This window comes from Elephas maximus, chromosome 23 (assembly GCF_024166365.1).
Source record: "Elephas maximus indicus isolate mEleMax1 chromosome 23, mEleMax1 primary haplotype, whole genome shotgun sequence".
In the NCBI taxonomy this organism is placed as follows: domain Eukaryota; kingdom Metazoa; phylum Chordata; class Mammalia; order Proboscidea; family Elephantidae; genus Elephas; species Elephas maximus.
The window spans coordinates 79,732,511-79,746,209 of NC_064841.1; the positions used below are offsets into that span (position 1 = coordinate 79,732,511).

The 13,699-nt window shown below is 41.8% G+C and overlaps 1 protein-coding gene across 1 annotated transcript in view; it reads left to right on the top strand.

Moving 5' to 3' along the window:
* The window catches only part of LAMP1 (lysosomal associated membrane protein 1), a 28,603-nt gene extending 14,904 nt beyond the window's left edge, over positions 1-13,699 (top strand). Inside the window, exons 5-9 of the mRNA XM_049867424.1 lie at positions 3,796-3,989; positions 8,970-9,095; positions 11,440-11,506; positions 11,589-11,759; positions 12,673-13,699. Coding sequence (XP_049723381.1) covers positions 3,796-3,989; positions 8,970-9,095; positions 11,440-11,506; positions 11,589-11,759; positions 12,673-12,812 — 698 coding nt within the window. The 3' untranslated portion in view covers positions 12,813-13,699. The remainder of the gene's footprint in view (positions 1-3,795; positions 3,990-8,969; positions 9,096-11,439; positions 11,507-11,588; positions 11,760-12,672) is intronic.

A 13,699-nucleotide genomic window follows, 5' to 3' on the forward strand; every position in this document is an offset into this window, starting at 1 on the left:
TATGGATTACTAATAATAGTTGAATGAATATATTTGTATGTAATACATTGTGGATTACTAATAAATAATAGTTGAATGAGTATATTTGTACGTAAAGCAGTACTTTTTTGGTCATACTGTGACCCCTTTTGCTCATGCCCATGTCAGGTTTTTATTTGATAAATTACAGGTTGAGGATCCTAAAGTAGGCTCTGTGACTCTTACTTATTATTAGTGTAATAGTGGCCTTGATGAGAAAGCCCTTGTTTTCGCCTTCTGATACGTTGTCATGTCCAAGATTACTTGGGGACTTAACAGATTTTATTCTAAATGGAAATAAAGCACAAACCAAGCATAATAAATTGAACTGACTTTTTTGTCAGTTTTGTTAGTTGAAGATAAGTTCTTAAAAAAAAAAAAGGCATCTTCTTTTCCAAAGGTCTTTAAAAGTAGAGTAGATGATTATCATACTGAAATGATGTAAGTACCATTCTGCCTGGAGCCTGGAGGATAAACTAGAGGAGCGGGTCTCAAATTCCCAGTGTACATCCGAATTCAGATTCCATCTCCATGCTGCCTCTGCTGTGGTAGGTTTGGGGTCAGGCCCAGCCCAGGCATCTGGGTTCTAACAGCTCACCAGGGGATTTTCATGGAGCGCTGAGAAGTGCTATAACAAGGTGTACCTCGCGGGTACTTCCCACTTAGGAGGCCAGGGTTTTACTTTCCACAGGAAGTGTTACAGCAGTGTCTTGTTTTAAAGCAGAGGATTATCATCTCTTCACCTTCTTATCTTTAATGTTTGATATACAGGCACTTAGTGACTGAGCGCAAGGGCTCCTCATTGACCATTTGAAGTTAGAAACAAACTACTTCAAAATATAGTTTACCCTAAATTGTACATGCTGCCCAATTTTGTGGATTTTTTTTTTTTTTTAATTCCTTAGGAACCAGATTCTCACTCATAGTCTAGCATAAATTGAAGGAATTGGCACTTTTTATTTGAGTCTCTTCTTAATTGCAACATAGAGGTTTATTTGAGTATATTCTCCTGCCAGAAGGTAATTTTAGGCTTTCTGGGCATATGAGCTTTTGAAAAGCATAGAAGACTACCAGGAAGGATGCAGTCTTTAGGATAAGCAGCCCTGCGTCCTTTTCTCTATTGTCTTCTTGTCAGAGAAGGCTGAGAGTAACTGGGTAGCAGCCCCAGCCCCACTGTCTTCCCAGAGGCCTCTGTGACAACACTTTCCCTTGTAGTTGCACGTACACTTTGGTGCACTTTATCTGATTATCTCCTGCCTTGTGAACCTTCTGCAGGAATGCTTTGGTGTTTGTAGTAGGTACTTCAGTATTTAAGGAAGGAAAGAAGAAATGTATTGGTTAAAGAGTGGGGATTTTTCCGTTTATATTTAGATAGAAGGAAGAGGACATTTTATCCATACAGTCAGATTTTTTCTGACTAGTAGTTAGACCTGAGGGTATGTTACATGTGTTTCCAACTTGATGTCTTGTAAACTGCTTTGCTAAAACAAGATCCGAACGTGAACCTTGGCTGGGTTACACATTAAAAAATAATTGCCAAGTGAGTGCAGATTCTATTTCCTAAATAGATACTATATGGCCATTTAGAGCAGGATTTGGACTCTGGCCTTTTTAATTTTGATTTGCTTTTCCACATTTAACTTCAGTATGACTGTAACCTTACGTCACAACCTAGCCCAAGGGTAAGAAGCAAACACTACGTGTCAGTACGTCATAGGTTAGGACTTCACCTAGCAGTCTTTGCTGTACCATTAAACTGAGGTCAGATTTGGTTCACAGAGGTTGATACATTTCCTCTATAAGCTTTGTTCTTTTTTCGGCTACCTTTATATATTATTTTATGTCTAGAAAGGAATTTTACTTTTCTAAGATTAAATTGTTTACAAGCATCCTAAGTGAGTTGAGCTTTTCATTCAGATAGTGCATTAAATAGCATGTATGTTACAGTAGTAGATCAAAGTCTCCTGTCTCTTCCCTTTCCCAAGTAGATAAAACGTGAGAGCAGCAATTGGCAACGGAAAAGTCTTAAAACTTTGTCTTTAGCTTTGAGCAAGAAATAAAAATGTAATCAGTAAAATTTACACATAGCAAATAGGGTATTTTGGACCGGCTTCCCATCGCTCAGCCTAGGGAAATGTTGAAAGGACAGGAACTGAATAAATTAATCCTCAGCCTCTTGAATGTTCACAGAAACAAAGTGGTAAAAGAAAGAACCTAATTTTGAGGTTAATGGTGCCACGTATCTTGTTTTTTTAGAACCTTAATTGCAATCTCTTATAAAAGGCATCTGTCTGCTCCTGTAGAAAGTGTTATCTTTGTACTTTCGGATCAGTGTGTCATAATTTTGAATATAAATCTTTGTTGCAAGCAGTCTTGGTGGACCAGTCAGATCCTGAGGACAGAATCAAATTCATACGCCTTCGTTTGTCCCAGAGGGCGTGGTGTAGCCTCTGTAACCACACCAGGAACCCCCGCCGCCATCACTCTGCTCTGGCCTCACTGCACTCCAGCCTCCCTAAGGTCCTATTTCAGGGTCTTCAGATACTTAACACACATATGTCTTGTGCCTTCTCCTAAACTAGAATGCTTGCTGGCTCCCTCACCACCAAAAAAAACCCAACCTGTTGGCGTCGAGTTGATCCTGACTCGTAGTGACCCTAAAGGACAGAGTAGAACTGCCCCATAGGGTTTCCAAGGAGTGGCTGGTAGATTTGAACGGCTGACATTTTTGATTAGCAGCCATAGCTCTTAACCACTAAGTCACCAGGGTTTCCCATGCCCGCCCCAAGTAAAAACCCCAGTCTACTGGCTAGCCCCTATTCATCTTTTAATTTCAGCTCAAATGTCATGTCTTGAGACAGACCCCCTAACTCCTTCATCCTACCTTAGGACGCCCTCAGCTTTTCTCCCTCAGAGGACCCTTTTCTTTCAAACAGACTGATTTGTAATTGTGTGTTTAATGTCTGTTTCTCTTACGAGACTAAGACCCAAGAGCCCAAGGGCCCTTTGTTGCTATTCTCTATATAGTCATTTCTAGTGCAGTGCATGGCACACAGTAGGAGCTGATAATAGTAGTCGAATTTATCACCATTCCAAAGGGTGCGTTGCTGACCATCCAAAAAGCGGTTACCCAGATAACTAGTTCCTGCATGAGAAAGTTAAAGGTATTCTTGACCTCCAAGATATAAAGGTTTGTCGTACAAAAGAGGGTGAGGCTGTGGGCTTGAGCTGTTGCACAGAGAGTAGGACAAGGAAGAGCATCTAATTAATAGTAGTTGTATGGAGACCAGTGAATTGACCATGCTTGAAAAATTCTCACTTGCTGCTCTGCAGTCCTTCCCACCTGGCTCTCTGGGACAGTCACACTCCAACACATCTGTTGTATGTAATGATTTAACTTCTGTCCTATACATTGAAAAGAGTGTTAGCAGGGCTTCTGGCCAGTTCGGTCCAGGTGATCTTGTTAAAATGTAGGTTCTGATTCAGTATATCTGGGGTGGAAATGCAAATTCTTAGCAGGGGTTCAAACCAGAATGAACAGGTTAGAATGGTATTAGTGATGTACCATCCTTGGGAAAATTGAGAAAACAGTTGCTCGTGTCATTTTCTGTAGGACTGTTTCAGAAAGTATGCTAGTGTCTACAGTGAGTTCAAACAGTGATTTATATTTTTAAGCTCAGAGTCTAGATTTTATTATAAGTATTGATATCAATAAGAAATCTAGGTTTTAAATTTCCTTCCTGTGAACAGAATGATTCATTTTCAATATTCCTCCAGAGACACACTGTAAGCAAGATGAAACTTCCCCGACAACAGCACCTCCAAGTCCAAAGCCTACACCTCCTTCGCCTTCTCCAGTGCCAGAAAATCCATTTGTGTCTCAGTACAATGTGAGTGGCAGTAATGGAACTTGTCTGCTTGCCAACATGGGGATACAGCTGAACGTCACCTACGAGAAAAAGGATAACACGGTATGTAAATCATTTGGGGGCATCTTTCTTTTTCTGTGTTAGAGAGCGGCATGTTACTACAACTCACTGTCAGGAGAATTCAACTTCATAGTGTACAGCCTTTTAGAATATGAATCATACAGAAAAAGAACCAGTGTGCCTGTTTTTTTTAATATATATGTGTTTTTTTTTTTTTAAATTGAACTTTAGATGAATGTTTACAGGACAAACTAGTTTCTCATCCAACAGTTAGTACACACATTGTTGTATGACATTGGTTAACAACCCCACAACATGTCAACACTCTCCCTTCTCAACCCTGCGTTCCCTATTACCAGCTTTTCTGTTACCTCCTGCCTTCTAGTCCCTGCCCCAGGGTTGGTGTGCCCTTTTAGTCCTGTTTTGTTCCATGGGCTTGTTCAATCTTTGGCTGAAGGACGAACCTCAGGAGCGGCCTCATTACTGAGCTGAAAGGGTGTCCCGGGGCCATACTCTCAGGGTTTCTCCAGTCCGTCAGGCCAGCAAGTCTGGTCTTTCTTTTTGAGTTAGAATTTTGTTCTACATTTTTCTCCAGTTCTGTTTGGGACCTTCTATTATGATCCCTGTCAGAGCAGTCAGTGGTGGTAGTCGGGTACCATCTAGTTTCACTGGTCTCAGTCTGGTGGAGGCCTTGGTAGATGGGGTCCATTAGTCCTTTGGACTAATCTTTCCCTTGTGTCTTTAGTTGTCTTCATTCTTCCTTGTTCCCAAAGGGGTGAGACCAGTGGAGTATCCTAGATGGCAGCTCATAGGCTTTTAAGACCCCAGACACTACTCACTAAAGAGGAATGTAGAATATTTTCTTTATAAACTCTGTTATGCCAGTTGAGCTAGATGTTCCCTGAGACCATGGTCCCCACAGCCCTCAGGGAGCCTGGATGTGTCTATGGAGCTACCGTGGCCTTGCCTTGTACAGGTCGTGCTGGCTTTCCCAGTATTGTGTACTCTTACTTTTCACCAGAGTTACTGCTTATTTTTTGTCTATTAAGTGTTTTCCCTTCCTCACCCCTCGCCTCTCTCATAACCATCAAATATTGTTTCTTTACTTTTCATCAGTTTTTACAGTAATGGTCTCATGCAATGTTTGTCCTTTTGTGGTTGACTTATTTCACTCAGCATAGTGTCCTCCAGATGCAGCCGTGTTATGAGATGCTCCACGGGTCCATTGTTGTTCTTTAGTGTTGAGTTTATTGCTGTCATTTTGTAGTGCTTTTTTTTGTGGTGCTAACTTTTTCTTTGTTCCTCTTACTTTCCTGTGCTGAGTTCCTTTTTGTAGATTCCTTTTTTTGGTAGATTTTGTGTTTATTAAGACTATGTTTTTCTTGTTTATTTTGATGAGTACGTTTGTTAACGTTCTTTGTGGTTACATTGACATTTACCGTTGTCTTCCTAGGTAGTACGTTCCTATTATTACTTGGTATTGCCTTGCCTTCCTCTCCATTAGAAAGTTCTATACCTATACCATTTATTCCCTCTTTGATTGTTCTGATGTTGTTGTCATTTATAGATTAACCTCTCTGGTTCCCTGTTGAAATTGTTTTGGTTTTAGATAGTCCTTGAGAGTTCATTTCCTGGGTTGGTCTCTGGCTGGTATAATCTTGCGTCCTGGATTCAGGCAGTGGTCTGATGTTGTGTGTTCTTAGACCAAAGGACTCCCTTTAATAATTCCTGTAAGTTTGGTTTGGTTTTTACATATTTCCTTAATTTCTGTTTATCTGGAAATGTCCTAATTTCACCATCATATTTGAATGAAAGTTTTGCAGGATATATTGTTTTTGGTTGGCAGGTTTTTTCTTTCAAGGTTTTATATATGTCATCCCAATGGTTTCTGCCAAATAATGAGAGCTTAGTCTGATTGTGACTTTTTGTTTTTCTCGAGCTGCTTGCAGGATTTTTTCTTTGTCTTTGGTTTTAGCGAGTGTGATTATGATATGCCTTGGTGTTTTTTTTGGGGGGGTCTATCCCATATGGGGTTCGTTGAGATTCTCGGATGGTTAGCTTTTCATCATTCATGATATTAGGGAAGTTTTCTGTCAGCAAATCTTCAGTGATCCCCTCTGTGTTTTCCGTTTTCTCTCCCTGTTCTGGAACTGTGATCACTCACAGATTTTTGCTTTTGATTGTATCTCACATAATTCTCAGGGTTTCTTCATTTATATATATTTTTTTCTGATTCATTCTCAGAGTTGTATCCAAGTGTTTGTCTTCAGTTTCGCTGATTCTGTCTTCCATCGTTTCAGACCTGTTCCTCAGCCCTTCTGTGACACTGCCCGTGTCTGAAATCTTGTTCTTTAGCTTTTGGATTTCTAATTGTTGTTTTTGTATGATTTCTAGTTGTGAATTTATTTTGGCATTTTGTTCCTGTATTACTTTCCTCAGTTGTTCCATTTTTTCCCTCATTTTTGTCTGCTTTTTGCTTCAACTCTTGGATTGCTCTGAGTATTAGAGATTTGAATTGCCTGTCAGGTAGTTCTAGTTAGTTCTAGTGCCTTTTCTTCTACTGGAGAGTCATCTGGTGTTTTATTTTGGATGCCTACTGGAGCCATCCTGTCCTGTTTTTTTAAATATGTTTTGATACTGTCTGCTCTGTTCTGGAAATTTAGTAGTTATCTGTTTTCGTTTCTTGATTGTACATTTTTTTTGTTTCGTCCTGCTTTTTTGTTTTATTTGGTTATGTCCGAGCAGGTGGGCTGTGCATTCTTTGTTGTTTGCTCGTCTGTAGTCATGATACTTTTCACCTCCTTGCCCAGTGGGCAGGGCCAGTTATTCAGCTGTGGTCCAGGAGGGCAGGTCCAGCTGAAGGGGAGCAGTGGGATGGGTTGTTTGTGGCACATACTAGGGCTGACAGGGTGGACCAGGAGTCAGTGCTGGGAAGGTTCCAGTAGGCAGTGCCTGTGCTGTGGTGTGATATTCAGTGCATGGTGCAGGTAGGCAGGAAAGGGGGGGAGGTTGTGATGTGTGGAGCTAATAGTGGTATGGGAAAGAGGAGAGAGAGACAAGAGCCAAATACAAACAAGCAAATAAAGAAAAAGGAAAAAAAAGCACTAACAGAGCTTGCTGTTGGAGTGGAGAGATGAGAAACCGAGAAATGGAGAGAAGCAAAAAGGAAAAACAAGGGAAAAAGAAAAAAATAACTAAATAAAAATTTGGAAAAGAAAAAAAGAAAAGCCCCCAGGAGTCCTGGAGTCCCACTGGTGGGGTTGCTAAGACTGGGGAAGTGGCTCCCAGGCAGTGCAGTATAGCCTGGCTAGAGGGGGTATAGATGTCACACAGCACCAGGTGTTCAGGAGACAGGAAAAGAAGATAAGTAGAGAGACGAGAACTGAGAAATGAAGACAGGCAGAAAGGGAAAAAGAGAAAAGGAAGAAGAAAAAAGAAATGCCCCCGGGGATCCCTACACGGCCACGTAGACTGGGGGAGTGGTTCCTAAGCCATGCAGTTCAGCCTGGCTAGAAGGGGCTCCCGAGGTACGAACAGAAAACAAACAATACAGAACAAAGCAACACAAGGGGGAAAAAAAAGCCCCAGGGATCCCATTAGCATGGTGTTGTGGGCCAGGGGAGTGGTTCCCCAGTCAATCGTGGTTTCACAGCCTTTTAAGAAGCAAAGATGGTACATGGAGCCAGGTGTTTCACAGAAAGGAGGGGAAGGTAGTAGGAGGCACAGAAGAAACCAAAAGAGAGGGAAAGAAGCAATATCAGCTCGGCTCCTGCCAGTGTGGGCAGAGCAAATCCAAGCATCCTGAGGCCAAAGCAGTTGCCTCCCAGCCAAGAGACTGCAACCAGCGGGAAGCAGAAGAGGCTGAAGGAGGGGAGAAGAAGGGGGGCACCTGGGAAAGTGTATATCGTTTGTTACCGGGTACTCTGTCTCCTTCTGGGAACGTCGTGAAGCTGCTTTTTGCTACTCCCTGTCCGGTGATCTCCGACGTTGGTGGGGCGAATCCAAGCAGCACGGATGCTGCGCTTCTGATCAGCCAAGTCATCCTAGCCAACCAGGAAGTGCGGAGGTGGAGCAGCGGGGAGGGAATAGGGGGTGGGAAAGCGTGTATCCCGTATCGCTGGTTACCGGGTGCCTTGTCTCCTGCTGGGAATTCTGCGAAGCTGCTTTTCCACGCTCCTCGTCTGCTGATCTCCAACGGGAGTCCAGGATGGCGGACCTGTGCTGTGTCAGCTGATGGTTCTTTCTGCACGTATCTCTCCTCAGTCTCTGTCCTCTGTCAGCATCTTATTCCTTTCTGTGCTTGGCTGAGTTCTCTAACTCTTCATTTGGCACTTCAGGTTCCAGGAATGATGTCTGTCTGTGTTTTACGTGGTTCTTTGGGTCTTTGCTGTGGAGGGACAGTGTGGTGCTTCTGTCCATGGTGCCATGTTGGCAGGAGGTCCAGCGTGCCTGTTTTTGTAAATAAATTTTTGGAACACAGCCATATGCATTTGTTGACATGCTCTCTGAAGCTGCTTTTCTCTAAAGCAGCGACTTGAGTAGCTGAGACAGAGACCACATCGTGTGGCCACCAAGCCTCAGATACTTGTATTTGGCAGTTTTTAGAAAAAAATTTCCTGACCCCTGCTTTGGAACATTAAATTTGGTTAAACTGTTATCACCCAGACATTTAGGTATTATGTTCCTGCTTTTCTTTTGAAATAAACGCTCTCCTTTAACGGTGACAAATAGCTTGCTTGCGGTGGATTTTAAAATGTGTGACTGAAGGGATGAGGGGTGAGAAGGACATGAGGGTCTGTACTTCTCATATGGGCGTGCATCATTCAAAGAGCAATCAGAAGTAGCAGGAAAAAATATTTTGGAACCAGAAATCTGTAGTTATTTTAATATTTCCCTTCTGGTTTTGGTTATAATTAATGTGGTCTCAAAGTTACTGTTTTAAGGCTGTTTTTGTTATTTTCTAGAGTGTGGAGGACCCAGGGCATAAAATGGAGTGGTAACTTGTTTGTTTTTCTTACTTAGACTGTGACAAGAATATTCAACATCAACCCAAATGGTACCAAAGTCAGTGGAAGTTGTACCTCTCATTTAGTGACTCTGGAACTCCGAAGTGAAGTTATAACTCTGCTTGCTTTCACTTTTGGAATGGTGAGGATTTCTGTTCTTTTTAATGCTCCGAGAATTTGTGTGTCAAACTTGCCTTGATGTCTTTTTTTTTTTTTTTAAAGTAGGGCACATATTTTTATTTACATCTTACAACCAAAGAAACCAAGGTTCAGTAAGTTATAATATTAATTTTCTTTTGCTGTGTTACAATATTCCCAAAATTTAGCATTTTAGAATAGGCCACATTAATTATCTTAACAGTTTCTGTGAGTCAGGAGTTCAGGCATGGTTCACTTAGGCCCTCTGCTTAGGGTCTCCCAAGGCTGCAGTCAAGGTGTCACACATGGCTGTAGTCCCACCGGAGGGTTAAATGGGGAAGGACCTGCTTCTAAGCTTACTTAGGTGCTGGGAGAACTCTCTTCCTCGTAGTAAAAACCTGTTGCCATCAAGTCGATTTCGACTCATAGCGACCCTATAGGACAGAGTAAAACTGCTCCATGGGGTTTTTGAGGCATGCGTGGTGGATTTGAACTGCTGACCTTTTAGTTAGCAGCTGTAGCTCTTAACCACTATGTCACCTCATAGTAGTTGGAACGGAAATTTTGGTTTCTTGCTGGCTGTTGCCGAGGGCTGCCCTCAGCTGTAGAGGCTGTCTGTGGTTCCTTGCCTGTGAGTTCACCAACATGACCACTTCCTCAAAGTCAGCAGGAGAGAGAGAGAAGACTCCAGCAAGATGAGAACCTCATCAATTCTGCTATCTTTGATGGAATTCTATCGGTTAGAAGCAAGTCATGGTTTCACTACCCTCAAGGGGGAGGAGATCACACAAGGACATGAGCATCAAGAGGCGAGGATCAGGAGGGCTGCCGTGAGAGTCTCTCTGCCACTCACCCAAAGACATAGTTTCAGGGGCAGAACCGGAGTTATAACCCATTGTTAGATATCAGTTTCAACGTTCTTCCCATGTATGTGTTCAGCCGATTTTCAGGAAAAATTTAATGAGTATCTCTTATATACAATATACTGTATCAGGTAAGGGTTGTAATAATGCAGTAATGACATAAGAAATCACCCCAGAGAACAGGCGATAGTTGTTGTTATTTGTTGCTGAGTCAGTTCTGACTGGTGATGCCATTTGTTACAGAGAACAGCCGCTCTGTAGGATTCTCTTGGCTGTAATCTTTTTTTTTTTTTTAACCTTTGTGTGTGACTTTATTTACCAGGCTTTGTCATTTGCTAACTGGAGCTACACTTTTTTTTTTTTATTATTCTACTTTAGATGAAGGTTTAGCAAATAAACTAGCTTCTCATTAAACAGTTAGTATACATATTTTTATGACATTGGTTAACAATCCCACAACATGGCAGCACTCTCCCTTGCCTTGATTTCTTAACTCATATCTTACTGTAATTGACTTTCTACAATTTTTTTTTCATGTTCTTGAATATCTAGTGCCTAGCAGGATCACTGTTTTGCTCCTTGAGAAAGCCAAGGCTGTAGTGTGTGCTGGTCGTGGCGGTGGCAGCGAGAGCTGAGCCTGAGCACAGACCGTCTTGCTGGCAGAGCCCTGAAGTTCATAGCTCTGCCTGAAGAAAAAGGAGCCTGTCCCATTTTTTTCTGTCTTTCCTATGTTGAAGGTCTTTTTGGTTCCTCAGCGCGCTGCTGTTTTTGTTAAAAAGTGCCATCATTCATTTACTCAACATTTAATGAGTGCCCACGATGTGCCAGGCAGCTACTGTTAACACTTGAACTAGTGGGTAGTCTGAGTTGGGGGTGCAGAGAGGAAAGAGGGTCTTCGTTAGCAGGTAGAGTTTACAGCTCAGCGTGGCTCTCAGCCTGTGTGATGATAAGGACCCTCCCGTTACTTAGGTTTCTCCTCCTTATCTCAGACTGTGCTGTGTCAGCAGGTGCTTGTCCTGGTCCCCTTTTACTTAGCAGTAGTGTTAGTATGCCCTGTGCCACCTTTTCTTTGTCCCTGCCTGGAAAGAGTTCTGTAAAGTTAGCAAAATAACATATGAAGAATATAAGTGTCACTCATTGTAAATATTTTTAATATGCCGTGGGTTTCGTGTAATTTTAGCTTACCTTGTAATGCTTTCCTGTACCATTCAGAAAGAGTTTAATTTTTTAGAATATAGCTCCTTCAACCCCCACTGTAGCAAAGACTCTTGATTTGGTAACAAGGTTCTGCAAGGAACTTAACAGAATTTGTGTATTCTCCATATTTATCTGATGCCTTTATAGACAGAATATTTTGTAGAGGCTTTCTAAAGCTAGAAATATGGAAGGTCAGATTTATTATTGAATGGCTTTTAAGTGTGACCAAAAAAAAAAAAAAATTAAATTTGGTAAGTTGAATTCAGGATTTTTTTTTTTCTCTTTAAGAATGCAAGTTCTAGCCGGTTTTTCCTACAAGAAATCCAGTTAAATACAACTTTTCCTGATGCCAAAGGTAAGACTTCCCCAGCTCAGGAGAACACACCTCCCCACCCGGGATTTCTTGGAATAACCAGACTTCTTAAATGTATTTGCAGACCCCTCTTTTAAAGCCATCAATGACTCACTGAGAGCACTTCAAGCCACGGTTGGGAATTCTTACAAGTGTAACGCTGAGGAAAGCATTCAAGTCACAAAGGCATTTTCAGTCAACATATTCCAAGTATGGGTCCAGGCTTTCAAGGTTGAAGGCGACAAGTTTGGAACCGGTAGGTAGCATGGATTGCGATTTTTACAGTGATGGTAGGAATTGAAGCATTTGAGACTCTTCCACAGTCCTGATATTCTGTGGTTCTGTTTTGGGTATTCAGTAGCTTCTATATTGGCGGTAGGAGTGGGCGTGGAGGCTCCACCTTGCATTAGAAAGACACGGCATTATTTTACAGACATGAACACGACACAGTTTAAGAACACAGCAATGTCATCTTAAATAGTTGTGCTCTTCCCTCTGTGGAAGTTGAATATAAAAACGTATCCATCTGATGTGCTCAGGGGCCCTGTATGCAGCCCAGGCAACTGACTTAACAGTGACAACTGAGTGGCAGTTGTTGGGTTCTAATGTTGTGGGACTGTGTTGTGTGCTGTCGAGTCAATTCGACTCATAGCAACCGTGCAGGACAGAGTAGATTCCTCACAGGGTTTCCTAGGCTGAAATCTTTATAGGACCAGATCAACAGGTCTTTTCTCCTGTGGAGCTGCTGGTGGGTTCTAACTGCCAACCTTTAACAGCCGAGCACTTAACCACTGCACTACCAGGGCTCCCTTGTGGGACAGTACATTTCCATAATTTCATAGCCATGCAGAAAGCCCCATTCTCTTCTGGAGGGTTCTCTAGGTGATTGTTAATTAGAATCTGGACGCCTGCCTTGGTTTAGTTTTCTCTGCCCTGCTGAAGAGTGGGAAGAGGTCAGGAGGAGGGACAGACCTGTTTGTAAGATCTGTACAGTGAAAGGAGCCCTGGTGGTGAAGTGGTTCAGAGCTTGGTTGCTAACCAAAAGGTCAGCACTTTGAATCCATCCTCTTTGGAAACCCTATGGGGCAGTTCTCCTCTGACCCATGTGGTTTTTTCGTTTGGTGGAAACAAACGTGGCCACGTGATGCATTTTCGTTTTTTCTTTTCAGTGGAAGAATGTCAGCTGGATGAGAACAACATGCTGATTCCCATCGCTGTAGGCGGTGCTCTTGCAGGACTTGTCCTCGTTGTCCTGATTGCTTATCTCATTGGCAGGAAGAGAAGCCATGCTGGGTATCAGACGATTTAGCGTTCACACTTGCCCTCCACCGCCACCATAGATCAGCAGCGGTTGCAAGAGACCTGTACTCATTTTCCCTGAGCTTAAATTGGTATTGAAAGGGAGGCATACTTTCTTGCAAACTGTTTTCCAAGTCTGCTTTATCAAATGTAAAGTTCATCTTGCAACATTTACTATGCACAAAAGAGTAACTATTGAAATGACGGTGTTAATTTTGCTAACTTGGTTAAATATTTCGCTAACTGGTTAAATATTAATATTTACCAAAGTAGAACTCTAAGATAAAGGTCAGAATGGTTTTCCAAATTGATACTGGCTCCACTGTCATTTAACTGTCTAAGATTCTGGTGTTTGGTTTCCTCATTCTTTATTGTATTCAGATTTAAGCCTTACAAAGGGAAAATCTTTGGTCTTAACACTTACAGCTGATGAAGGTTAGTTAATTGTTAGACTGACATGTTTAAGAAGTTTAAAATAGTAGAGAAAGAAAAACTTGAACAAGGACTCCAAAAGATGAGAATAAGAAATGCTTAAATAAAGCTTTAAAAACGAGGACAAGCTTGGCCTGTTTCGGGGTGAACAGTCCAACGTTCAAGGATTACAAAGTTAATTGGGCGTATCCTTTGGTATTTTTCATGCTCTCACGAGTAAGAGCTGGTACTTTTTTAAATATAAAATGGGTGTTATTTTTATTTACTTTTTTGTAAAGTGATTTTCAGTCTTCTGTTTGAAGTTCAGGGTGATCCTATCTCTGCACTTGTGTACAATGTAGATTTCACTCTACTGATTTATCCGCTTACAGCTTGGTTGGGGTTGTACACTTTAAGGATCAGTCCATATGTAATGCATTGCCTGTAACAATGCTAATAAAAATTCTGTTTCTTTGTTTGTCTGGA